Genomic DNA, 27,092 nt, shown 5'->3' on the forward strand with positions numbered 1-27,092 from the left:
CTTGCAGGAGATTGACGGGAAAGCGCTGCTCTTGCTGCGGAGTGACATGATGATGAAGTACATGGGGCTGAAGCTGGGCCCAGCCCTGAAGCTCACTTACCACATCGACAAGCTAAAGCAAGGCAAGTTCTGAGAGGACGCTTGGCAGGACGGATCCTGGAAGCTCCGCTCCTGGCCATCCATACCCGCGCTAGCCTGACGACAGGTACGCATGCACACACACCCATTTACGCTGCAGACGGACACCTCGCCGACACCCCGGCCCCGCTGCAGGGGTCCGGCCGCCCGCCCGCCCCTGCGCCAGCAGCCAGGCCCCGGCGGGCGCTTGGGAGGAGGCTGCGCACGGTTGGCCCCGGGGCTTCGCACCAGACTCGAGTCGCCAGCGCTCCTCCACGCACTCCCGGTCCTGCTTCCCTGGGATGGTGTGGCGGCTCTGGGCAGAGCCCACGGGGACCGGACGCTCCCGACAGCTCCTTTCCCTTGGCTCGGCGCTCCCGGCCTCGCCTGCTCGGGGCAGCCCTTGGCTCCCGTCCCCTCGGAGGGACGGTGGGCCGGGGGGGCTGGATGCTTTGCGCTTCACCAGTACCTGTCTGGGAGGGAGACGGTGCCCCCGACCCGCACTCGGCCCCCGTAGCACCGCACCGAGCTCAGAGCAACGCCTGCCCCGTCCCTGTCTTCCACACCGGGGGAGCCCGGCTGCCCGGCCCGGGGCCACTCACCTCCCGAGCTCTGCCTGCCCCTCCGCTCCTGGCCTTCCTCCGGCTGGGGACGCCGGTCGGGGATGGAGACCTTCCTATTTATTTCTGACCCGGGAGGCCGCGCGGCGGCACGTGGCGCTGCCCGGGAGCATGGAGCAAGCTGCTGGAGAGGCGAGGAGCGTGGCTGGGCCTGGCGTGCCCGGGGCAAGGACGGGCCTGGGTCGGCGTCAGAGGCTGGCTGGATGCTGCAGGACTCGACTGATCCTTCTCTTTTTTTTTTTTTTTGAGGTTTTTTTTTTTGAGGTTTTGGGTTTTTTTTATAAGGAGTTGTCTGTTTAAAATGATGAAATGATTTTTCTACCTGTTGTTGGACTCACAGCTCTTGGAGATTTTTAGACAGAGATGCAAAGGTTCGTCTTCCCAGGGGCCCTCCCGGTCCTCTGGTGTTTCGGTCCGTCCCAGCTCAGCGTGTGCGAGAGGGTGTTGGGTCTGGCGAGTCAGAGGATCCCGGTGTGGTGACCTGTCCCTGCGCTGCTCTTCCTGCGAGGGCTTTCCCCTGCCCGGGGGCACCTGTTTGTTTCAGACAGTCTAATGTATTTATTTTTGATGGCACTTGAGCGGTAACCCGCTTCCCAGACACGTTACTGCAGCTGCAAGAGGAGCATCGGAGCGGAGGCCACCCAGCCACGCTGCTGCGGCCCCTGGGCAGCGGCTGTGGGGACAGGGGCCGCCCGTCCCCTCGAGCGTCGCCTGCCCCGGCCTGGGATGAGCCGGGGACGGGGGGGACGGGGAGCGGCGGAGGCGAGGGCTGCCCCACACACGCACCCACAGCTCCCGCTCCCTTTCTGCGATGACCAAAGGGCTGGGACGGGGATCCCCCACTGCAAGCACTTCCCCCTCCTGTCGTCAGCTCACCCTCTGCGCACCCAGAGCAGCGTCCCGCACCCCATCCCCGCCTCCGCCAGGGCCCCGGCCAGCAGCAGAAGGGGCCCGTGGGGAAGGACCCTCTGGTCTCTTGCACTGGGTCAGGTTTACCCCTAAGGGGAATAATTGCAAAAAAAAAGAAAAAAAAATACCCCAAGCCCCAAAGTAATAAAAAGGCTTTTTGTCTGTGCTGCAGTCCCTGCTGCGGCGTGTGCTCGGGGGCAGGTGGGGCTCCGGCCCCGTCGCCCGCAGCATCGGCCCCGGGGACGCCCCTTGTTTCCACCCGACGCTGATCCTGCTGCAGACAGGTCCCCGTGCGGGGTCAGCCAGTGCTTTCCTCTGCACTTATTTTACGTTGATTTGTTTATAAATAAAAGGATAACTAAGTTCCTCCCCGCTGGTTGTGTGTGCACTGATGGGAGCGCTGGGCTGGGCACCGGCAGCGTCACCCTGGCCCTGGGGGGTGCTGGGGGGCACAGGGACAGGCCGTGGAGCGTCGCCTCAGGACGGCAAAGCCCTGCCCGGCTCCTGTGGGAGAGCTGGGGCAGAGCGGGGCTGAGGAAACAAACCAAGACAGCAATGTGGTGACGCGATGGATGGGGGCTCACTGGCGGGGACAGCGAGGAGCAGCGGGCCCCCCCCACCGCACCCCCCGGGCTTCTGCTCTTTGCAGCGCCGCCTCTCAAACGCCTCCAGCGTCACTTGGTCCCGTCCAACGCAGCTGGTCACTGCTCTCCAGGATGTTTTTTTTGCCCGGGAACATCCCTGTTGGAGGCACTGCAGGCCCCTGTGCTGCAGCGCACACGTGGTGGAGGGGCTCCATGAACACCACCCCCCTTCCAGCGCCACTTGGAGCCCAGAAGCGGCAGCAGGGGGGGGCAGAGGCTTTCACAATTCCTGCCTGGAGCCTGTGGGGGTGTTGGGGCGGGGAGCGGCCCCCGGCTGGAGTCCCCGAACCCATCCCTGTGCAAACACCCCTCAAATCTGCACATCTGCCCCGCGACGGTGCGCTGGGGCAGGTAACGGTGGGTGGGCCCAAGGTGAGGGGGGGACGGCTGAGCTACGAGCCCCATCACTGCTTGCCAATATAGACCATTGTCATGACCACGGGCCCCACGTCTGGGCAGCTGTGGGTCAGCCAGGAGCTGCTGTGAGCTGCCGAGGGCAACTCCATCCACAGGGAGGGGGCTGGGGCATGGCCTGGCCTGGCCCCACACCCTGCTCGGGGCACCTGCAGCACCCACGGGGGTGCTCTGCGCCTTCCCCGGGCTCGGCAGGACCGGTCTCCAGTGGCACTACGAGGAGGGGGCGGTGATGCCGAGGTGGGTCTCACCTGGGGTTTGTGTCCTGGCTGGAGCTGCGCCTGGAGTCCCTCGTGACATCTCCTGAGGGCTGGTGGCGAAGGGAAGCAGCTGGCGACTGGAGAGGGCAGCGGAGAGGCACCCAGTCCCCGGGGAGGGCAGCGAGGAGGGTGCTGCTGGGGAGAAGGGGTCTTGGCTGGTCCTGGAGGTCCAGCACCAGGTGGGGTGGGGCAGGAAGAGCAGCCCAGGTCTCTCCTGCAGCCTCGGGGCTCACTGGGCACCCCAGGACCTCTGTTCGGGTGCCTCTGGCCCAAACTGGTCCCTGGGACTGCGTGGCAGCAGCGTGGTGCTCCCGGCCCGGGCTGATGGGGACCCGCGGCTCCACCGTGCCAGCGCCCAGCCCTGTCCCCCCAGCCAGCGTCTCCTCCAGGGACAGCCTGGGAGAGAGCGTGTCCCTGCCCACACCCCACGGCAGCAGAGCCCGAGGGGCAGCTGGATCCATCCACCTTTTGGGGTGGAAGGGGCTGAGCTGCTGGGGCACGGTGGTGCCTTCGCCAGGTCCCACAGCGACCATTCTCCCGCCCCCCAGAGACAAGCCCTGCGGGGGTCCGTTTTATTTGTGAAATTTCACTGCGTCTTCCTTTCTTGAACTTTAAATGCCCATTTCTGTTGCAGCCCCAGCTACGGAGCTAAAAATCATAGAATCATTTTGGTTGGAAGAGAACTTTCGGATCATCGAGTCCAACCGTTAACCCAGCGCTGCCAAGTCCACCACTGACCCGCGTCCCGCAGCACCGCGTCTGCCCGGCTTTCAAATCCCTCCAGGGATGGCGACTCCGCCACTGCCCCAGGCAGCCTCTTCCAATGCTTGAGAATCCTTTTGGTGAAGAAATTTTTCCTAATACCCATCCTAAACCTGCCCTGGTGCCGTTTCGTCTCATCCCATCACTTGTTACGCGGGAGAAGAGACCGACCCCCCCTGGCTGCCCCCTCCTTTCAGGGAGCTGTAGGGAGCAAGAAGGTCTCCCCTCAGCCTCCTCTTCTCCAGGCTGAACACCCCCAGCTCCCTCAGCCGCTCCAGACCCCTGCAACAGCCCCAGCTGTGCTGCCCCAGCTCAGGCAGGGTGGACAGGCCACCTTGGGGCTGCCCCCTGCCCGCCCCCCGCCCCCAACGGGAGCCCAGCTGGGGGGATGGCTTCACCAGCACCCACCATCAGGCTGGGGGCAGCCACGGCCTCCCTTAGGGCCAGAGGAGCGTGGGGCTGGTACCTGGTGCCCGGGAAAGGCTGCGGGGCTTGTGCAGGGGGGACCTGAGCCCTCCTCCCCCCGGAGCAGCTCCCTGCTCTCCCAGGGGACAGCCACAGCCCAGGGCACTCAGCTCTCCCTCGATGGCGGCGCTATTAACGCTACAGCGGAACACGCATGGCCCTCGGGCTCGGGGAGCACCCAGGTCCCGCAGTCAGGAGCCAGCCTGGCCCCCGCGCTCCGGAGCAAGGCCAGATGAGGAGTGAGGGGAGAAAGCGCTCCTCCCGCCTCCCCAGAGCCCGAGGCTGCAGCTCAAGGGCAGCGGCCGGCAACCACAGGGTGCCCCGAGCCCAGGTGAAGGTGGCCCTGGGACACTTGTCCCCAGGGCAGCGAGCAGCAGCAGTGACAGCCCAGCACGGCCACGCAGCCCAAAGACACGGCCCTGGGCCACCAGGCAAGCGGCTCTCCCTCCTGTGGAGGAGGAGGGAGCAAACCCCCCAACAGGCAGCTTCCAGCACAATTCAATTGAAAATCGTCATTTTTCCTGCCCTGCACGGGCTGCGGGCTCAGGCCGGAGTCCCCGGGTTTCCCCATCCATAATTTGGAAATACATGTCTAAAAACCACTGCCAATGCAGTGCGATTCTTTAAAATTAGACAATCAGTACTTCAGTCCTCTCTCTCCCTCTGAGCTATGGAAGCAATACAGCAAGCCCTCGGCTAGTTATTCATTTTATTACAAATAAGCATTTAATGACCAAGTCAGTTGCACAGTTTTGGCCAAAACAAAAACATTTCAGGAGAAAGAAAACAAAGTTGTGCTACAGACAAGGATGATCTCACACTGCTAGAGGTCCGGCCGCAGCCCGGCCGGTGTTTGTTCGGAACAGAGCGCATCTCCACGGGGCTGATCGCTTCCCCAGCACCGTTGCAATTGGCACACAGGAAGAATGCTCAAAGCTTTCCGGGCTAAAAGCAGCTTTCCCGGGTATATGTAAAGTAATTGAGGAATAAAGCAAGAGGGGCTGTAGGAAAGATCACTTAAGATGAGACAGGGCAGTGTTTAATTAAGTTTGGCATCAGACACCACAGGAGTTAGGACTCAGCCAGGCTCCAGCCATGCAGCTTTCTCCAAACTTTAACCAACTGAAGAGTTCTGAACATACGACGCTTCGGACAACCGAGACGCTTTCTTCCTTTCTTCTAAATTACCAAGAGACCAAAAACTGTCTTGCTTACACTGCAAGAGGCAGGGGGGGGGAAAAATAAAAAAAAAGGATTGGAAAGCTGAGCTCGCCAGCGCAGGACAGCAAACATCTACACCTACACCTACGGCCGGGACTGAGTAATGGAGTAATGGTGTCGGCAAATCCCGACGGCCCTCCCCACGGAGACAGCTCTTGGTATTGCATCAGGTGCGGGACACGCGGCTCCGCCAGACAGAAGAAGGCAACATAAGGCTCCACTTGCAACCAACGAAAAGAAGCACCATGAACTGTTCAGTCCAAGGCCGATCCCGACGGGAGCGGTTAAAGGCAGCATCTGGAAGTAGTTCACTTTCTTCTCTGTACCTCCCCTTGATGCAAGGAGTTGAGATTTCCCAGCCCAAGAAGCAGCACCAGCAAACACCGGCATGGAAAGGGCTGACAGTTCTGCCTCAGTTCAGGCAACGATGGGCTCTCCTGACAGTTTTGGGGGTTTTTTTGGTTTTTTTTTTTCCCCCTCCCCAATTTTTTTCTTCCCCCCGCCATGATCCAAGCTCATCACATCCCTGCAGAGTGACGTATCACAGTTAGAGCTGATCATGTTCCAGATTGACTCTATTCCAGGATGATTTTCCTGGTTAAAAGTTCATTGCCGGCAATGAATGCACCAAGACCCCCAGTGCCACAAGTTTTTAAATATTACTGAAAAAAACAAAACAGAAAATTCTCCCCCCCCCCCCAAAAAAAAAAAAACCAAACCCAAAACACAATGACTGCATAAAGCTGAACAGGCCCATCCTCTGCAGCACAGCACAGCTCAACCACTGAGCGAGCCCCCAAAGTCGAGGGTCACCCCCATCGTTTCACCAGTAAGCAATAAAGGCTACTGCGGGAGCAGAAAGGGGGCAGAAAGCAACTCAACTGCCAGTGCCCAAGATCTAAACTCATGCCAGCGTTCCCATGTGCTAGAAAGGAAGCGTGCAACTGGATTCTCCCCAACACATCAAATCCCAAACCCAAATTTGCTTTTTATCTCCAAGACGGTGCTAAACGGAAGAAAGTCTAGAGGCGTGATGAGCTCTCCCCCAGAAATAACCAGAGTCTACACAGAAAATAAACAAAGGGCAGAAGAGCTGAGGAAATAAAGGGACATGATTTCATAACGAAAATAATAAAACCATAACTTAAGAAAGCCCAAAGCTGACAGTGTTTGAGCTATTGCTGTAAGAGTGCCTGGAAAATCTAATGAAGACTCTTCTCTTCAGCGAAGACACATCTGGAGAAAGAGAAAGAAAAGGGGCAGGAGTTACTGACAGTGGAGAGCAAGAGGCTGGGATTGCGCAGCACACTGGAGCCTCTTACACACGTCACCCCGGACAAACACAACACGGGGGACCTGCCAACACTTCCCAGCACAAGAGATGTCTATTAGTTTTATAGGGGCACGGTGGCAACGTTAAGACCAGCGTATCACAGCCCTGAGAGGGCAAGCTCGTTCTAGAAGTCGATGTTTAAATAAATGCTAGGGAGTGAGCACTGTTCAGCTGAGAGTTAACTACGTGCCCTCCCAGCACCGCCCATGGCTGGTACCAAAGGAAAATCTTCATTACGCTGCGGCTATTAAGAGAGTAGCGCTGAGATGTGCACCGGCCGGCCAGGGGACACACCACGCGTGCCAGTGTCACTTTCCCTACGGCTTCATTTGGGGACAGCCCTTAAGCCTCACAGCACCCAGACTTGTCACATTAAGGAGCACAGCGGATACTGTCAGCGAGCCAAAGTTTCAGGATATCTTCAGGAGGATAAAAATTTACAGAGAGGTTTTTAGTTTGCTGCCGTACCAGCTCTGCAACAACCCAACACCCAGTGACCCCAGCTGCCTTCAGCGCCACAAAGGCCCAGTCCCGTAGCCAGGGATGGGCCAGTACTTCTGTGCCAGACTCGGGCTAACCCTCATTTTCACCCTGCACTTAATTTTGGAAGCGTGTGTTACACGAAGGAAACGGGGAGGGAGGAAGGATCGGACATCCCTGGTCCCCTGGCATTCAGCAATAAACCCCTGCTCTCACTCGACATGTGTGTGCACAAACGCTGCTTAACTTCTCCAAAACCGCCACACAAAACCAGCCAGAGCAGCGGGAAAACGCCCTACATCCCCAATGACCTCCCGCACAAAGGGAGAGCTCACTGAAAAATTAAGTCCACCTTCTTTGCCGGTGGAGTTTGAACGCTAGGGTTTAGCGTCCCCGCCCCCAAACACTGGATTATACACAACCAATTTTGACATCTATGCAACATCTGCAGCAGCTGCTGCAATTCAGAGCTCAAGTCCACTGGTTTGAGAGAGAAACTTGAAGTTTCGAGAAATGGGGGAGAATGGCTATTTCAAAAATGTTACTTGGCAAAGGAAAGAGAACGCTCCCAAAATACTAAACTTTCTAAATCCAGTACCCCCTTGCTCAGCTTTGCCTCCATTTTCAGGAACGTGTGCTATATTTGTGCTTTGTTTCTTTATTTGAATTTAATCTCAAACTCCTGCATCTGTTTTTATACTTTATTATGTGTCAATTTGCTGAGGAAATACCCGCCCACATCTGTTACACAGACACGAGGTACTGTGCATCCCTCAGCACAGCTGGAACACGTGCGTGAGCACCAGCACTTTTCATGGTGTGCCAGTTTCTACCAAGCGATGCGAAACATTCAGATGCCAGGAGGAAAGACCAGGCAAGAAATTTTTTCCACGAGGTTGAGGTTATTAAAAGTTACCAGGAATCAGTCATGATTTACTGATGGAAACTTCAGCTCCGTTATCTCCAAGTCGGGCGAGCTGCTGCCACTTCTATCGCTGTAGGTGTCCCTGCAGAATTCAGAAAGATTTTGGTTTATGGAGCTTTATTGGACCTAGATTTGCATCAGGAATTAGCGGGGTTTGGTAGTTAAGTACTGCTAGCTGAGGCTGAAAAGCCGAGCACACAAAATTCCTTGCATAGCTGTCCCTTTGGAAATAGGGCTGAGTCATCATCAATTTTAAGGTTCGTGATTTAAAAATATTACAGATATAATAGGCATTTTATAAGGCAAAGTTATTCTAAATGAAATTCATTAAACAGGGAACAGGCGACTGGTTAACCACCCATAAGCCATTCTAATTCAGCTTCCCAGTAACAGCTGATTGCCTTTAATCCATTAAACAGCTTTTTCAGCTTCACAGCACAATTCAGATCGGAAGGGAGCTCAGGACAGCTACAGCGCAGGGACAGCTATCAGATCAGACACGGCTGCTCAGGCCTTTATCCAGTCGCATTCTGAAATCCTCCGAGGACAGAGACTGCACAGCCTTTCTGGGGAACTTGCACCAATGCATGACTGATCTAATGGTGAACAAGAATTTCCTTATATCCTGTCAGAACCTCTCTTATTTCAACTCATATCCATTGTGTCTCATCCTCCCACCATGCACTTCCGTAAAGATCCTGTTTTCACCTTCTTGCTAATGTTTGTGTAGGTGCTGGCAGGCTGCTCTTAGTCCCCCGTAAAACCCTCCCTTCTCCAGGCTGAACAAGCCCAGCTCCTTTGGCCTCTCCTCACCGGGCAAGTACTCCAACCTCCTGACCGCCTTAGTAGCCCTCCACTAAATTCTCTCCAATTTATTGATGTTTTACTTGTACTGGGCGACCCCAAACCACACAGAATATTCTAGGTGCGGTCTAACAAATGTCAAGTGAAGAGAGATAATCGCTTCTCTCCATCTCCCGTCTGTGCTTTTACTCATTCAGCCAAGGATGCTGCTCGTCCTTCCTTTGCTGCCAGCGCACACTGCTGGCTGATGTTCAGTTTGCTGTTTCCCAAGACCCCGTCAGCAGAGCTGATCCCCAGCTGCTCAGTCCCCAGCCTGCGTTACTGCAAGGCATTCCTCGATGCAGGACTCTGCGTTTGTCTTTGCGAAACCTCATCAGGTCCCTGTTGGCCCACTGCTCCAGCCCAGTCCCCCCAAACAGCGATCCCATCCTCAAGTGCGTAGTCTGTTCCCCGCTATTCGGTGGCACCTGCAAACCTCACGAGGGTGCAATGAGGAGACTTACCTGAAAACGTGATAAGAGTTACAAGGGCACAGGAATAAGCGGGAGTACAGGCTGGCCTGTAACTGCCACCAGTATTTTTAGATTATATGCTAACCATGAAACAATTTGTGACCACAATCACAGAAGACTCCAACAGCAGGTAATACTGACTTAAGATGCTGCAGTACAGAGGAAACTTCAGCTCCTCTGCTGTGAGAAGCCATTTCAAACTCAAGTGTACAAAAGCAGGAAATTAAAATATCCCTCAACACTTGGAAGCATTGAAAGGAGGCATCTTCACACAGAAACTCTCTTCAGAGCGGATCAGCCAGAGCACAAGTGACAGCCGTTCTCCAGACAGCAACACAGGAATTCCTGCAGTGCGGCTGCATTGCAGCTCGACCCAGAAAGGCCAATACTTCCCTTTTTGCATTGATTTAGTTTAATACATTCAGTGTTATTTCTCTTCTGCATTTAGTTTGGGGTTTTTTGTTTAGTGCATGTTAGCACTCCAGCTACACAAGCAAATCCTCTGTGTTCTCTTCTATAAGGAGGAAAATGGGTCACCACCAAAATGATGTTTACTTGTTGCATATTCCCACATCTGCTGAGCAGAACTGCAGGGCATTAGGGAGCAGGAAGTAAACGTGCCATTAAGTCTACTCAAAACATAAGTTTCTTTGCAAGCTGAGAAAAAAGAAAGCTTAAGTCAGCAGAACAAAAAAACGAAGCTGCAACCAGCAGGGCCCATTCCTTAAACCAGCAACACGAACAAGTTTCTTAAGGACCAGCCTGTACCTAGGACTTGTACAAGGATCACGGGGAATACCCCACGAGGTCTCCAATCACCCAAACGGGCAGGCCCAGCTGCAGTTTCCTCAAACACCTCTGACTGCCACAAGACTGCAGTTACGCTCCCTGAATTCGGGACCTCCCTGCAGGACAGCTCTATGGCACTACAATCAGTCTGAAAATGTAAGACAAGAGGCTTCAAAGAAAGAGTGGAAAGAAGAAGTGCTGCAAACACCCCCTGGTTACCTCGCAGTAACTCTATGCCAGTAGGATTCTCCAGTTTATCCTGTAGCAAGAAGCACTGCCCCAGGAGAGTTCTGACCGGTGTCTTCCTTCAACCTACCTGGGTGAGAGCCTGCAGCCCTTTTGTAGATAATGTGTGAGTCTTCCTGCAGACGCCAAGAGGAGGCCGAAGTATGGGGGAGATGGCTTAATTGGTCTGGAGAGGAATTCAGGGTGATACTGAACACCAACGAAGAAAGGATGCTCTAAGAGAAAGAACAGAAAATATTGATGAGAAGTCTCTGAAGCCTGCGGCTGAACTGCAGTTAAAGCACTGATCGCACTGAAGCCTGATGATGGGGAAGAGGTGTCGTTTCTATTCTGCCTTTTGTCCCTAACCGGACAGCCACACGGGATTCTTTTTTTAGTGTAATTCTGAGAGAGCCTGGCCTGGTCACACAAAAACCTCCTCAATTACCCTCCAACCACTTTCCCTTGTAAATACCTACACCCACAAACTAATTGCTTAAGTACTCACCTTCCAACTCAACCACTTCCATTCGCTCTCCCTCCTCATCCTGGCCTACAAACTTCAAACCTTGCTCTTCAAAACACTTTTTCAACTCTGGATTGACCTAGAAGACCAGAAGCAAGAAAACGCATGATCTCTTGTCTTTGGATTGCACAGAAAAGCTCGACACCTACAACAGCATTTTTACCTCAAATCTGTGTCTATGTCTCTCCTCCAAGAAATCATGATCTCCATACAGCTTCCCTGCACCAAAAGGAAGACATTTCTTAGAGCAAATGTCAAACAGTCCACATGAGTTTGGCAAGTTTTAACGAGTTCATATGAATAGCATCCATGAGAATCTGCCACTTCTCAGGGGGACCAAATTCATTGATCTCCACTTCACTACCAGAACAAAGCCTGCAAATATTGACCATTCGAGGATGCTCTAACACTCCCAGGTCTCCCTTCCCCATACCCACTATACATGCACGTCGTTCCCAGGAAACACTTCCAAAAGAGGTAAGAAATGCCTTACTCATGATTGAATTCTTGGTTTGGAAGAGCGTTCTTCTCTTGCCAAGCCTCATGGTTCCGCCCATTTGCCCAGGATTATGTTCTGGCATGTCTATGACCTGCAGAAAGCATTCGGAGAGGGAGGAGAGGATGAGGGAGGAATAACAGCCCGGGGCAGACTCTGAAACGTTAAAGGGGGGAAAAAAACAACATCCATACAGAAAACAAGCAAATCACCCCAAGGAACACTGGGGCTTGGCATGGTAGACCCAAAAGAATAGATTACTTAGCAGAGTCATTCTAGTAAAGGCTGTGCAGGACATACGGAATGTTTGCAGGTATTCAGGAAACTTTTGCATAGCAAATGGTCTCAGGCAAAGCCACACACTAATACTGTGCTATTGACTGAACTAAATGTTAAACAAACAAAAAATCAAATTTACAGAAAAAAACCAAATCAGAATCACTTCTACTTTGATACATAACTTCATAAGCTGTTTTTTTTTGAAACTCTTCCCTTTTGAGTAGCACTTTAAATTATAGCAGAAGCCAATCATTACAGTGGACCCTGGACAAGGCACATGGAGCCTGCAGTATGAGAAACGCAGGTTCAGAATTCCGTCCACAAATGTTTCAAGGAATCCATGCCTGTCTATGTTAATTTCTGAGATCATAATCAAATAGTTATGCAGTGGAACTTGGATACCACCAAATCTTTAACACTTACTCTGTGAAATCAGTTAAGCTTTCAAACCGCCCTTTAAGAACGTTTTACCTCTTAGAAAACACCTTGCTTTATGAAAAAGTGTGATTAAAAATGAAAATATAAAAATATTAGTCTTCAACTATATAGTACGCACTGCAATCTTCTAGGAAGCAGCAACTGCCGTACATTAACTAGGCAAAGACATTTTCTTTTCACATTAGTAAATGATGGAAGACAGGCTTAAAAGCCACAAGACATAATAATTAAAACTATTAAATGTACTAACAGGCATGTGCAGAGAAGCCTAGCACAGTAAGGATATTAGAAGCAAGTCACAATAAACTCACCACTGGATGAGCGGTTTTGGGGTCAAATTCTGTCGAGTTCGCATCTGCAACGTTAGGTTCATCAATTAGAAACACAAAGTCCCTCACAGCATGACATGCATTTACAGGATCTCCCCCAGGCACAGCTGCGCCTCGTCCCCGCGCTTCTGGCAAGCGGCAACCTCAGGCGTGCCGAGCCACTCGCACAGAGCTGCCAGCTCAGCCCCCGGCAGCAGAAACAGGACTCTGCCAGCTTTGCTTGATTCGAATTTCTGAGGCTGCCTGGAGGTTGCAATCTTAGGGCAACCAGTCTAGTGCAATGAGTGGTGAAAGCGAGGGTCATTCAAGAAAAGCACACATTCAACAGCTTAGAATAAATAAATAAAGCCAAGGAGGGGGAAGGGAGCAGAAGTACTCTGAGAAACACGTTTTCCCCTACCTTCGCTACTAGCGAGACTTGGAATCAGGCTAAGAAACTAAATTTAGCACTCTGTAAAGGGAGTTTTGACAACAGGGACCTCATCAATACAAGCAGTGGAGCCCAGAAAGCAATTCAACCCACTGAAGTAGGTGCAACGGCATGGGCGCTGCATTGCTTTCTGGTCTTTATTCCTACTGGCTATAATGGGAATTTAGGATGTCCAGCACACATAGGCACAGCTCCACTTAGGTGTTTTCTTCAGGAGCTGAACCTCACTCTAAGCCACAGAAAGTTTTCTGTCATTACAAGCATGTCTTACTCCATTGATTTTTATTTGAATAGGATAAGGGAATTGTTCTTTTTCCTTTGAATTAGCAAAGGGAATTCTACACACCTAGAAAAAAAAAAAATCTACCTACCAATGAAAAATTAAAAGTTACAGGTATTTAGAAAGTCATAGGTATTACTCAAGCAATCAAAGAAATGACCAAAACCCAGGAAGGGTTTTGTGCAATTACCTTGCCAACCAAGAACACTGCGCGCAAACTCCACAACTGCTAACTGCATTCCCAAACAAACTCCTGCAGAAGGAAAGGCAGAACACGGATGTCAGGATATGACATGAGCCCACAGGACAACTGAGCCCATATCACAAAGCGCACACACCTTCACAGTGCTGTCCCAAGTCAGAGGAAAACCTGGATGAGACAGACCTTTGACTTGGATTTAGGGCTCTGTTCACTCTGCACCAAGTAGTTCTGACAAGTTTTACTCCACACCTCCCCTCCCCATCCACTCTGCCCACACATTTCCAGTCTCTCACCACGTCCGTTTCATTTAAATGCAGTCACATATTTCTTCATGCCCAGACCACCACAGTCTCCTCTGAAACTTCCTCTGAGACTGCTATCCCCTCATTATAGAGATGTCATCACATCCCAGCCAACCCTGACCACTTCAGAGCTAACCACAGATGACAGCTGTGTTACCCAGTTAAGCTGAGCATAGATCATTGTCTTTCTCAGCCAATTCTCTTCAAAATTGTACATTCCGGATACTAATGAGAATCACTAAAGCTCTCACTGCAGACCAGTTCGGCTGTTATTCCACCTCCTTCTTTTCTTTATTTCTTTTTATGGATGAAAACACGTTTCTCACCTAAGAAGGGTTTTTTCTGTTTTCTTGCCCAGGAAATAGCTTGAATTTTGCCTTCTGTCCCTCGAACACCAAATCCACCAGGAACCAGAACTCCACTGCATGAGGATGAAAAGATTCCATTCACACAGGGCTCACCAGCATGGTTTCCCCCCAAAAACACACCACCTCTGTCCCACAAAATCTTGGGCTTGCAAGACCTCGCTCCTGAAAAGGGCTTTAGAGTGCCCTATGTGGCAAGGCCTGTCTGCAGCAAAGTTTCCATATAACTTCACATGAGCCATCACATAAAATGTCACAGAATTTTCAGGGAAACATTCTATAAAAGCACATTTTACCTTCCCAAGAAATCCCAAATACAATGCAGGTTACAATACTAGAATCGTACACATTGCATGACCCGCATGCTCTGCAACAATCATGTTTGCAAACTTATCACCCAGCCAGGCCCGTGCTGAGGAAGCCGCTGGCTGCAGTGTCAGGTTCTCCAAACCACAGGCACAAGGACAGCAAATTCTGCAGGAGGTTCTTCATTCTCCTGGTACCAGCCAAAGCCTGCTTCCCCGAGGGCTAACAAGCCCCACTTGTTCTTGTTTCCTGGGCTAACTCTTGGCACTCTTCTGCATCCTAACACTTTTTCCCCTTCTCACACTTTCTTCCTGAAGAACTTTTACACCTTCCATCCTCTCTCTTTGGCTTTAATAGCCGTTGCCAGTACCTATCCTTTCCCCTTATTTCCTCTCACCCTGTTTCCCCACTAAGCCTGTGCACATCCTCATCTGCACGATCCTCTTCCCTATTGCTGCCTTTCACAAACTCCCTCACTTATTTAACAACTCTCCACTTTACATCTTATCCTGTTTCATGGAGAGATATTTGGGGCAATGTCAGGGTGTGCTACTACAGTGCTAAGAAAACAGTCTCCAGGGAGGCTCATAATTCCAAAACTGTCAACAGCAGCAAGTTTATCAGACATGCTCCAAAGAAACGGCCAGAGTGTAAGTGTCTTACTCAGCACCACACAGCTTCTGCCATGCTTCATGGTATCGGACAGGTTCTTCCTGCAGAGTATCTGGCTCCAAGTCAGCAGAGTCAATATACTGTAAAGAAATCCAAAAAAGGATGATGAGATACTGCCACAAGAGTGTGCAGGGTCCGCATAATTCTCATTAAATGAAAATATCATCATTCCTCCTGGATAGCTCTGGATTTGCTTCCTACTGGATATGCTTCTGTTTTTTCTGGGCTGATTTCCTGTCTGCTAGTCAGCAAAACTGCTTTCCCCCACCATCATACTACAGATTCACAAACAGAACCCATGTTTTTCCTATGTTCCCCTCTCTGCAGCTTTGCTGTGACATACGTGAAGTCCACGAGACCCAAACTCATTAAATGGGAATGAAGTCTTACTGGAGCACAGCAAGATGGGAACACAAGGCTATGCAGAAACAACCACCCACACAGCAAGAAAAAACTGAATCCCTTTCTCATCAAATATGCACCACTTAACCTTCAAGACGGACTGAAGAACAAACGGGATATGGTGACACACAGGCTATTGTAATTAAAGGATGTTATGACCAATGCTACATATGGAAAAAACCTGCAAATTTTCCAGTTTCTCATCTCCAGTATCCTGGTATCTCTGAACTTCGGAATGTTCTGGCAGTTTGCTAACCCTTCGGAACAACCATTTTTGTCTTTTTATTTTTTTTCCCCCAAGCTTGGAATACTGCTAAACAGTTTTTTAACCCAACATAAGATCTCCATGCACAGCGCTCACAGAACCCGTTCCCCTTCTGAACCATACAGATACAGCTGTATCAGGAACTACCCATCGATGCATGAGCAGGGTTTACCCTTCACCAGTCTTACTTGTTTTTCTTCTTTTCTCTCCACTGATTTTGTGAGTTGAAAGGTAACCCAAACGTAGAACAGTGCTGTTGTAAACCAAGCACCTACTTCCATGACTCACCGACATCATGAAACCACTGGACATTTAAAAAGTATACTTAAACGTAAGTAAAATTTCTGACAACTTATAGATATTTCACACAGTCAGAGCATCTAGCTACCACCAAGACCCTTAACAGCCCCTTTGTAGCCAAACCAGCATTAAAACCTTAATAAGGCCTGATGCAGAAACATCATAAAACCTGTGAGTACCGCAAGGATAACAGCAACAACCCGAAAAAAAGGATCACGTCCAACAACTGTCAGAGAAGTTAAAGCAAACCGTGCCTTCTTCAAATATATCTAAGGCTCTACCACAGTTCAGCACGCAACACTGAGCACTGAAGAGTTCCCATCAATTATACAGACACCTTGTATATCTTACAGGATGAAAGGCTGGTTTGCTTTGAAGCTGTTTTATGCCTGACAACAGATGTTTTGATGCTATAATCCAAGGACAATTTTAAAGTTCACTGGCTGAATCAACTCTCCCTTACTGTCTATGCGTTTGTGCAAAACTTAATTAAGATGGGTAGCGCTGTAAGTGGAAGGAGTCGGGGCGGGGGGGATTTTTTTTTAATTTTTTTTCCCCCCCACACACACACGCACTCACCCCTACCTTAATGTCAAGTTTGTGGTTGATAGCCAGTGCAGAATGCTCCAGTGCTTTAATGACAGATGCGTAGGAATCTGAAAATTTGGTGTATTTGCCAACAAGCGCGATGGAACATGTTTCAAGGAGACGGTCATACCTAAACAAAAACAAAACACAAAAGGCTTATTTCATCATTAACAGGAAATGGGGGCAAGAATCACTTACATTCTATTTGGTTTTTCAAGTAACGTAAACAGTTGGGCTCTTGAAAGTCAGAGAGATGATGACTTTGGAGGAGACAACCTTTTATAATAATTAGGACTTTAAACATCAAAGCAAGATTAGAGGAAAGAAAAAAAAAATGTCTGAGAAAGAGAGTTGCAGAAAACCATGTATAAATTAACTCATCTCTCCTTATGCAGAAAAGCCATTTTGAGTAGATCCAAACCGTCTTTTCAGGAAGCTGTATTAGATTCAAAGTCTGCAGTAAACTATTAGGACCAAGGATCAAAGCACAACTCCGCATGTGTTTATACTGTACAGCATCTTCCCACGCTGCTTCTGACTGAGTTCACTTCAGCAGCTAGAAATACAGAAAGGAGTTCTAGAGTCCTACGGTTGTACTGCCCACACTTTCAACCCCCAGCACCTGGCAGCATTCTTGGCTACAGCTAAGAAATTGTTTCAAGTTTTTTTCAGAAATGCTAAGTTACCTTCAACCAAGATGGTTATTGAGGGGTTTCCCCATGAAAAGAAAATGTTATTGGCAGTGGTGGCCTGTGTCAGGCATATAAATAAAGGGAAACATCTAGATTTTGAAAATTCATTTCTTGTAAGGACAAACATACTTAAGGCTTCAGAAAGGGCCTGAATGCCGACTGAAAAGACTCAATTCACAATTTCCCCATGAACACAGAGTCCATTCCCCACAAGAAAAAAAAAAAACAACACCGTGTTCTAGGAGTCTCAGACAGAACAGTTACGAAACAGTTGTTCCACTTGCTTTAAAGCATACTCCAAAGACAGATTTTTATTGACACCCCTGATGACTCCTACATATGCCTACAAAAGGATTTCAACACTTTGTAATATCACTGGGTCTTTTTGTATAAAGAGGGAGGGCAGAGCTGTCCACCTTTTAATTACCTCAAACTTGTTTTGACATAGACAGTACTTGACCAACACAAGACAAGGAACTCAGTAACATTATCTTACAGGATTCTTATGCTGAAGAATTTTTTTTTCCCCAAACAGTTAAACATCTAGGAAGAAAATACATATTTGTAGTAAAAAAAAAAAAAAAAAAAGAAAAAAATTGAGCACATTAAGAACACTTGAGGAACATGAAGTAACACTCATCACCTAATAACCAACGACCAAGAAGAGAAACTAATCTGGAGTCTCAACTCAAACTACTCCCAGCAGCGCGGCTCACCTGTCAGCCATTTCCTTCCACTTCATGAGCATCCTCCTGGGCTGCCTCTCAATAGGAAGGTCAAGCCTGTGTCTGAAGTAGTCAACAACTCCCTGCTCCTCTAACAACAGAGGAACCCGGTAGATGGAAGAGACATCATGAACACAGATGACCTGTTCATAAAATATGAATGTCATTAAAACACATCTAAGTGCTTCTGCAATTATTTTTAGACAGATATTCAGAGAGCTTCTATCTCTAGCAGACAACCGTATGACCAGCTAAACTTCCAGGAAATAACATCTGTTGATAACAGCGTATGAATAGCTTAATACTAGTTTCCATATACTTGAAAAGGTCATCCTTCAATACTTCCCAGGTATTACTGCTCACTGGAGCTCCTTGGGAATGGCTATAACACGATAACCTCGCAGTGAGAAAGTCAGCTGCTATGCAAGTTATGCGAGCACACAGCAAAGTTCAAAGAACACTTCAAAGAGACTTCTGTGATACAGCCTTTTTGTTAATCCCAATTGAAACAACAGCTAAACTGCCCACAAGCCCCGCTTCCCCATTCCCCACCACTGTCATTCTTAACTAGGGCTTCCAGTTTGATTAAAGCCCAGGGAAATCTGTGATCTCAATACAGCGATAAATTTTACAGGGGGTCCTTCACCTAATTTAGGATTAAACAATTATCACAGAATCCCAGACTGGCAGGGGTTGGAAGGGACCTCTGGAGATCATCCCGTCCAACCCCCTGCCAGAGCAGGGTCACCCAGAGCAGGTGGCACAGGAACGCCTCCAGGCAGGTTTGGAATGTCTCCAGAGACGGAGACTCCACCACCTCTCTGGGCAGCCTGTGCCAGGGCTCCGCCACCCTCTCAGGAAAGAAGTTCCTCCTCACGTTTCGATGGAACTTCGTATGTTCGTATGCTTGTGCCTGTTACCTCTTGTCCTGTCGCTGGGCACCACTGAGAAGAGCCTGGCCCCATCCTCCTGACACCCACCCTTTCAGCATTTACAAGCATTGATAAGATCCCCCCTCAATCACCTTTTTTCCAGACTAAAAAGACCCAAAACCCTCAGCCTTTCCTCATAAGAGAGATGTTCCAATCCCCTGATCATCATGGTAGCCCTTTGCTGTCCCCTCTCCAGCAGTTCCCTGTCCTTCTTGACCCAGGGAGCCCAGAACTGGACCCAGCACTCCAGGTGTGGCCTCCCCAGGGCTGAGCAGAGGGGGAGGATGACCTCCCTCCACCTGCTGGCCACACTCTTCTTGATGCCCCCCAGGATGCCATTGGCCTTCTTGGCCTCAAGGGCACGTTGCTGGCTCATGGTCACCCTGTTGTCCACCAGGACTCCCAGGTCTCTTTCCACAGAGCTGCTCTCCAGCAGGTCACCCCCAACCTGTACCGGTGCATGGGGTTATTCCTCCCCAGGTGCAACATCCTACACTTGCGCTTATTGAATTTCATAAGGTTTCTCTCCACCCAACTCTCCAGCCTGTCCAGGTCAAGCAAAGAATTATGAGTAAAGAGTACTTCGGTCAATGAGGAATATTTATGTCAATGGTTCTAGCTTCTGCAGAAAAGGAAAGATGGCTCTGGACAACTGTCACCTGCCCATCAAGAATGAGACTGTACTTTAAGGATCAAAAATATACTGGCATAACTATTTTTAAATCTTCATTTCTCCCAACTCAAATGAAAGCAGAGTTTAACACTGCACCAGTAAAACCCCCTAGGCTGCAAATTTTCTTCCTTCACAGTCAATAGCATTTACTTCTCAATTCAAGTGCAACTGCAGTCAGAGAAACAACTATGTAAAATTGCATTAAACTTCCTGGAAAGTGCCAACTTACTTTCAATTCCTGGCCAACAAGAGGTAGATGCTGTACTGCTGACACATCAATATTATTGTCAGCTAATTCTGAATGCAATACTTGAAACCACGAGACTCGCTTTCATCTCACTGTATAAGAAACTAATAAAAATGACTTGACAGAGCCTGGAATTGCGAAGAGATACTGTGTCTTTCACAAAAAGACAAAATGTTTCAAGCTACAGCTGGATTGGCAAGTGCTAGTATTTAGCCTACAGACAGTTTGATAATTTTCCAAGGTCTACCTCAGCCTATGCTATGCAGAGTAGTCTCAGTACAAGAAGAATCATGCTAACATGGAATTTTTGCATATCACATAACATTCAAGTGAAGCAATGCTTCTCTCAAATCCCATTTCAACTTTTATGTGCAATGTCTCCTCATGCAATCTTGGGCAGAAGAATAATATCAAAAGAGCAGCGTATGAAATACACTCATGTATCCTTTAAACCTAATTTTGGGCAAGTACTCTTTGGCCTCTGAATACTGAAAAACCTCATTCTTCTGTATGCACAGAAGGAATGCGGAAGGAGAACTAAGGTCAAAAACAGCTATTCAGAAAATACCTTGGATTCCATAGAATTCTTTCTCTAAGCCTACGCTAACTACCTTATAAGAAAAGCTGGCTGCTGGCATAAAGAGGACAATTTTTGTAATGGTTACATGTGTAAGGAATGTAGGGAAGACAAAGCAGCAAATGAATTATGCAGCTAACAACAGACACAGCTAAAACACAAAAACACTCCGCTCAGATAAAACTCCACTTAGCATTTGACAAACAGAATAGAATATTTATTGCAAGGAAGTGCAGACAGCAATTTTTACCTGTTCTGGTTCAACGTGACAGAACATGGAAATCTTTTCTTTTACTGAGGTATCCAGTGGAGTGGAGCACCTGCAAACAATCTAACAGAACAGCAACATCAAGGTTGTGAAGCAAAACAGAAGTACTCAGACATTCATATAACAAACCTCTATAAAAGCTGTCTTTCTGCAGTCTCTGTGACTTGGGAAAAAAAACCCAACAAACTAACTCTGTTACTTGTACTTGTTTATTACCGATATAGAAGAGCTCTCAACCTAAGCATTATTTAGACTAGGATGTTGTTGTAACGTGCCAGTACTGTATTTTTAATTTCAAAGCCATGCAGCAAACCTTACCAGATCTGGTGAGAGACCAAGACCTCTGAGTTCACGAACACTGTTTTGGGTGGGTTTAGTCTTCTGCTCTCCTGTAGAGCTTGGCTGGTCAGAGAAAAGCAGAAGTTGGTATATCAAATTATGATCGTATGTAGCAATGATTCATCAGGCTAATTGGGACCCTCCACCCTATTCGTCTTGTAAAAACTTTGACCCAGTTCTCAGACAATTAACATGAACTCTAAATAACCCTGTACGCTATCATTTCAATTTCAAATATTGAAAGAAACTAGAGTTCAAGTCTGTACAAAGTAGGTAAGCATAATAGTGAGGGAGAAAACAGAGATACTAAGGTATTTATTCACTGCTCCCTGCAAATACCTAAAAAATTTCTAATTTTTTTCTCCTGGTCTGGACAGAAAGGTAAAGAAAGAAAGAGAACAAAGATTGATCTGCGCTCCAGTAGCTCTATCAAGTTGCTCTGTCAAACCCATTTCAGAGACAAGGAACACTCATGCTGTCTAGTATTGTTAACACAACTACGTAAGAGTTTTCTTCAGCAGTGACTCCTGCAATAGACGTTTTTGTTTGGTGAAGACTGTAAACTGTCTTCAAAACCAGAGCAGATAATACAGATGAGGTTATATCAGGCATTATATGGCATAAAACACCTTCATATGGATCTGGCATTAATTGGAGTTCACCTCATCCACTTGGCACACAATGACATTTTGTTTTTCTTTGTGATTCCTAATTAACTGATTCTTATCATAGCACCACTTCATAATAACTTTTCTTAATTGAATCTCTGAACCAAAGGGCAACTGCCACTCAGATTGTTATGGCTTACATAGCAAGCAGATGTGAGAGTCTATGAAATCACTGTTAAAGATCAGAACACACATTAAAAATATTGTCTAAGGAGAAAAAAAACCCAACAGATTATGTTTCAAAACAGAGTATTATGTTTTGAAACTTATGTTACAAAAATAACCCAACCTATTTAATAAACTACAGCTATCGTAAACTTGGGGGGCGCACATAGCAACAGAAATATTAAAGAACTCCGGGAAGAGCTTGGAATATGATCTTATTAATAAGTCCAAATGGCTGTGAAGTCTGTCTATATCACTGAAGTGTATATTACCTTTGCAGAAATAAAAGGCTATGCAAATGAAGGGAAACCGAAAGTTTTAAGCCCCAGAAAGCAAGTTTACCTGCAAAAGCTAGGAGACAATTCCATGAAGAAAAACAGCAGTTAAAGATGCAAAACTCTATTTTCTACAGCTCCCAACTATTTATTACACATTTACACACTTTGAAAAGTTTCTGCTCACTTCTCGCGAACCTTTTTAAATATGTAACCATATATTCTCTGCATTTCTTCCACAAGTTTCTACATATAGAAATATATAAATATAACAGTGCCTATAGATATAGCATTTCAGAAATGCATATTTAGAAAGCAACTTTTGGATTGAGGAAGCCCCTGACCACCACAACATTTTAGGTCCTTACCTGGGGAACTAGACTGACATGAATGTTACAAAAATTCTCTCTTTTGGCCTTGAACTGGAACTGGCGGAAAGCTTCAATGAAAGGCATGCTTTCAATATCACCTACCGTCCCACCAAGCTAAGAAAGACAGACATTTAGAATTAAAGTTAGTACCAAAACATCATCTACTGAATTTGTACGCTAAAACATACTAAAACATACATAAAAGGGCGTTAAAACATCTCCCCAGCACCTCCCTATGATTCCCTAAAGAATCATCAACACCAAGATGAAAAGCAGGATTTACCTGCTTGTACTACTTCCACAGAATCCAATATACTCCAACTGTTATTTTAAAAAAGCCACAAGAAAACCAGCTTCTCATATGGGCAGCACCTCTCCAGGGACATTAGCTTTGTCTCTATTCTCTCTTCAGGGAAAAGATTTAGGTGTTAAAATTATCATTTACAAACATTAGGGGGCACTGAGAAGCAAAATTTCTGTTTATATAGAGTGGTTTTGGACACAGGCAGGAACAGAGAAGCAAAATTTCTGTTAAGTTTTAGAAACTATATAGAGTGGTTTTGGACACGTGCAGGAACAGAGACACAAGGCATTCTTTGGAGCAGTGACAGACTCCCGTGCGTTGTCAGACAGTGCCTCCTAGGTACTTCAGGATCCAGGCCTGTAAATCCTGGAACAGAAATTGGCACTCAAGCTGCAGGGAGAGTCCTAAGTCACCATGACCCAGGCACTCTGACAAGCTCCCTTTCTCCTACATACCCTGCCAGCCAGCTCAGCAGCACCACCTCAGAGCCTTCACCCTACTCTGTCTCCTCTGCCAGCAGGACATCCCATACAACACATGGGAAACCAAACGGGTTTGTCACCACTAGCTTATGCCGTTCACTTCTCTAGGTGAACTAGCCACTCCAAAGCTCCCTTTACTGCTAAGGAGGAAAGACAACTGCTTCCCGAGGGTGATTTACCCACCCTCCCTCTACCCACCAAGGAAGAAGAGGGCACAGCATGATTAGCTCAGATTTTGGCCAAAAATTCATTCATTCACATTACGCTAGAGAACAAAGCATCTCAAAAATGTAACTGTCTAAACCCAAAGTCGTTCTCTGTTTGGTTTCACAGACCATTCAAGAGATTAAACTGAATAAGGGAGGCTAGCAAGGGGGATTTTTAACCAACTGAACAACATGCAAAGCTGAACATTTCTGTAAGAAACTTTTACAGTGCAAAATATGCATATAGTTCCATTTACTCCATAGAAGAAGCAAAACCATTTTACTTATTTATTTTAAGAGCTACAAACCTCAATGACACAAACTTGGGGTTCAATGCCATCTTCATCTACAGGAATTCGTGCCTGCCTCATTACCCATTCTTGTATCGCATCTGTGATGTGGGGAACAACTGAAAAAGAAACCCAGGGAAGGGTTAAAGCCACAACCCATGCACTTTTCTCCCTCTAACTCATTACAGAGCGAATTATTGAAAATAACTAGCCAGAGTTCCCCATATGACTTGAGCAATGATTTGTGTCTTTAAAGAAGTATGCATTTTTGAAGTGATTATTCTTGGCTGTGATTTTCAAGAGAAGTGCCTTGGCAAGAAATGTAATCCTGCCTCAATTTAAACACATGTAAGCAATGTTTCCTTTAAGCTGGGAGATTCAAGTACAAACAGTTCTCTCCTCTAAGCAGAGAGAGTCACTCGGTTTTAAACTGTCTGCAAAAGTCCTTATCCAAACCAGCTATGGCGGATGCTTAGAAAGGGAACGGACTGATCTGATCCTCAAAGATCCTTTGGGTTTTCTACTGACATAACAGTTATCAAAAGAAATAACCGTTTTAACCAGCTAACAAATAATCCACAGGGGTATTAGTCTGAAGTCTGTATTGGCTACGTTAGACAGTCAGACCCAAGTCCGGCATACAGTCCAAACAATAGGCAGTATATTGCTGAGTACTGGAAAGCCTTGAGGCTTGAACCTGATTCAGTACGGCACGCACCACTACACCTGCACTGGTGCATCTCCTACTTCCCCTTTTAAAAAACAAACAAAAAACATCACAAGGACTGTGCATAACAAAGACCTCAAGTTAAGATGCAACCAGGACAGAAATATAGACTACATTTCTAAGCATCATGAATTAAACTTCACGTCACCTTGGACAGTTTTGCCAAGATAGTCTCCCTTCCTCTCCTTGTTGATGACATACTGGTAGATCTTCCCAGTTGTCAAATTGTTGTCTTTGGTGAGTCGGATATCGAGGAAGCGCTCATAGTTACCAAGGTCCAGATCCACTTCCCCTCCATCATCTAGCACAAACACCTCCCCTGCGGCACACGGGAAAAGGTACAAGCGCACATGTCAAGGGGAAACAGTCCACATCAGCAATTTGTTGGTTTTGCCTGTGACAGCTAGAATGTAAGGAAACACCTTCTTTGATTGCTGCATTAAGTTTAGGAGTGGCTAATAAAATGAAAAGCCTGATATAACAAAGGGGACTCCTACATTGAGGACTGAACCCCTCAACGAGGCAGCAATGACAGAAGCCCAGAGAGCACATCTCTGCTGTTTGCTGGTGGCACAATCAGCCCCAGAGCCGCCGACAGGCTCAGCCTGCGGGTCCCACACGCAGGACCAGACACACACTCTTCCCCCATGCGAAGACGATTCCTCCCAAGCAAAGCCAGCCCCGGCACCCATCTGGAAGCCACCGGTACCCAGCTCAGGGCCACTCGCCGACAGCTCAGCCCCACGGCACCACTCACCGTGCTCGTACGGGGAGAAGGTGCCAGCATCGATGTTGATGTAGGGGTCGATCTTGATGGAGGTGACATGCAGCCCGCAGGACTTGAGGATGGTGCCGATGCTGCTGGCGATGATCCCCTTGCCGATGCCCGAAATCACCCCACCGGTGACCAGGATATACTTCATCTGCCTCGCTGCCTGACACCGACAGCGCCTCAGCGAGGGCTCTGCCCCGGGCAGGCGGGGACAGACCCGCTGCCTGGAGGAGCCCCAGGCCCCCGCCATTCCTGTCAGCGACCCCCCCCCGCCATTATTATCAGCGACCCCCCTGTCAGAGACCCCCTCCCACCATTCTTGTCAGCGACCCCCCTGTCAGAGACCCCCTCCCGCCATTCTTGTCAGCGACCCCCCTGTCAGCAGCCTCCCCCGCCACTCCCTCCTTGCCAGCGACCACCCCCAGCCCCGCCATTCCCTCCCTGTCCGTGAGGGCCGGTGCACCCTCTCCCCCCACCCAGCAATTCCCGCCCTAGCCGCGGCCCCCACCCGTCCCGTCCCCTCCGCGTGGTGCCGCCCGCTCCCCGCCCTCCCCCCGCGCCTGCCCGCACGGTCCCGTCCCCCGCCCCTCACCTGTGCCCGCCGGGGCGGCGCGCGGAGAGCGAGGGTCGGGGCGCGCGCGCCGCGCTGCTGCCGGCCGGCTCGGCGGGGCAGCGCATGAGGCTGGCGCGCGGCGGGGCGCAGGCGCCGAGGGGCGGTTGCGCATGCGCAGAGAGGGGGCCCTCCCGCGCTCCCGAGGGGCGTGGCCCCGGTAACCCCCGCCCTCGGCGCCTCGCGCGCGCATGGCAGCGGCGGGGTCCGGGCTCGGCGGGTTCGTTTCCTCCGTCCCTCAGGGACCCTGCTGGGTGCGGGGGGAGCGGCTCCGGGAGGACCCGCAGCCCCGCGATCCTCAGTCATGGCCCGGGGGACCTGGAGGTGGCCGGAGAGGAACGGCAGAGGCCAGGCCGGGGGTGGGAGGGCGGGTTGGCCCTGTCAGGAGGAGGATTCGGCCTCCCTTCGGGCCGCGCGGTCGGAAAACGCGGTCAGTGCTGCTTCGTTTCTCCGTGAAGAGCTCCTCTTGCTTCCTTCTGTTATGCAAGTGGCTCATAAGTGAGAAGAATATGAGTCTCCCGCGCCCTTTTTGAGGAAAGAGCGGTGATGTGCGCTGGCTGTGAGTGTCCGGTGGCACATCCCGGTAAGGCACGGGGAGGATGAGCTGTTCCAGGGCTGGGTCTAGGTGTCCCCGCTTGTCCCATTTCATGAGTGGGGCAGAAGACATCTGCCTGTGGCAACTGCTTTGAGGCCGAAGACAAGCCCTTTCTTTCAGAGGTGTATGTAAGCTAAATGTCAGCATTTCCGTTTAGACACATAAACCATTTCCTCAGTGCCTGACTGAGGCCCCAGGGGTCAGATATCCAGTGGTGCTTAAGAGATAACTACACTCAGTGGGAGCTATTGTGAACATTAAATGGTGTGGAATAACAGTGACCCAGAAAAGTCACATCACTAATATCTCAAGTTATGCAAAATTACATCAACTTTTTAGAGAAGTGAGGCAAAAGCAGTGGTGGTGTTTCACCCTTAGTGAGTTTTGCCCTTATAACATCTTGTTCTCAGCTCTCAGGAAAATACAGATTGTATTTTCCTTTCAGAAATGTGAAATGAGATTAAATGGATCCGCTCTGTTTGTTTAACAGGATTTGATTCACAGCGGAACAAAT

At 48.9% G+C, this 27,092-nt stretch overlaps 2 protein-coding genes across 16 annotated transcripts in view; one reads left to right on the top strand and one right to left on the bottom strand.

The window, feature by feature from the left end:
• SCMH1 (Scm polycomb group protein homolog 1) overlaps nt 1–1,787 on the top strand; it is an 81,466-nt gene extending 79,679 nt beyond the window's left edge. For all 13 annotated transcript variants that reach the window (XM_054223664.1, XM_054223657.1, XM_054223667.1 and 10 more), the window contains one exon: nt 8–1,787. In XM_054223664.1, the coding sequence (XP_054079639.1) occupies nt 8–133 (126 nt within the window). In that variant the 3' untranslated portion in view covers nt 134–1,787. The remainder of the gene's footprint in view (nt 1–7) is intronic.
• A 3,099-nt stretch (nt 1,788–4,886) lies between these two features.
• Nucleotides 4,887–26,088, bottom strand: CTPS1 (CTP synthase 1). Of its 3 annotated transcripts, none has more exons than XM_054223829.1 (19): nt 25,966–26,088; nt 25,359–25,532; nt 24,750–24,920; nt 23,893–23,993; nt 22,590–22,706; nt 21,093–21,176; nt 20,757–20,837; nt 18,069–18,220; nt 16,658–16,790; nt 15,097–15,185; nt 14,089–14,183; nt 13,449–13,511; nt 12,531–12,574; nt 11,500–11,596; nt 11,170–11,225; nt 10,989–11,085; nt 10,572–10,716; nt 8,142–8,232; nt 4,887–6,648 (listed from the first exon to the last, which is right to left on the bottom strand). In XM_054223829.1, the coding sequence occupies exons 2-18, from the start codon at nt 25,522–25,524 to the stop codon at nt 8,148–8,150; spliced, it is 1,776 nt and encodes a 591-aa protein (XP_054079804.1). In that variant the 5' UTR covers nt 25,525–25,532; nt 25,966–26,088; the 3' UTR covers nt 4,887–6,648; nt 8,142–8,147. The 3 variants fall into 3 exon arrangements, with proteins under 3 accessions (XP_054079804.1, XP_054079807.1, XP_054079805.1); XM_054223832.1 differs by having other exon boundaries at nt 25,359–25,536; nt 25,966–26,065; XM_054223830.1 differs by lacking the exon at nt 22,590–22,706.
• Between the last annotated feature and the right edge of the window lie 1,004 nt (nt 26,089–27,092).

The sequence above is a fragment of the Rissa tridactyla genome, chromosome 18 (assembly GCF_028500815.1).
Source record: "Rissa tridactyla isolate bRisTri1 chromosome 18, bRisTri1.patW.cur.20221130, whole genome shotgun sequence".
In the NCBI taxonomy this organism is placed as follows: Eukaryota; Metazoa; Chordata; class Aves; order Charadriiformes; family Laridae; genus Rissa; species Rissa tridactyla.

Excerpts from the sequence above, each read along its gene's own strand:
- CTPS1 (XM_054223829.1), bottom strand. The coding sequence starts at position 25,524 with ATGAAGTATATCCTGGTCACCGGTGGGGTGATTTCGGGCATCGGCAAG. Across the intron at positions 13,512-14,088 it reads ACAGAAAAAACCCTTCTTAG|GAGTTTGTTTGGGAATGCAG; the intron begins GTGAGAAACGTG and ends TTCCTTCTGCAG. Across the intron at positions 12,575-13,448 it reads CAGTGTTCTTGGTTGGCAAG|ATGCGAACTCGACAGAATTT; the intron begins GTAATTGCACAA and ends CTAACGTTGCAG.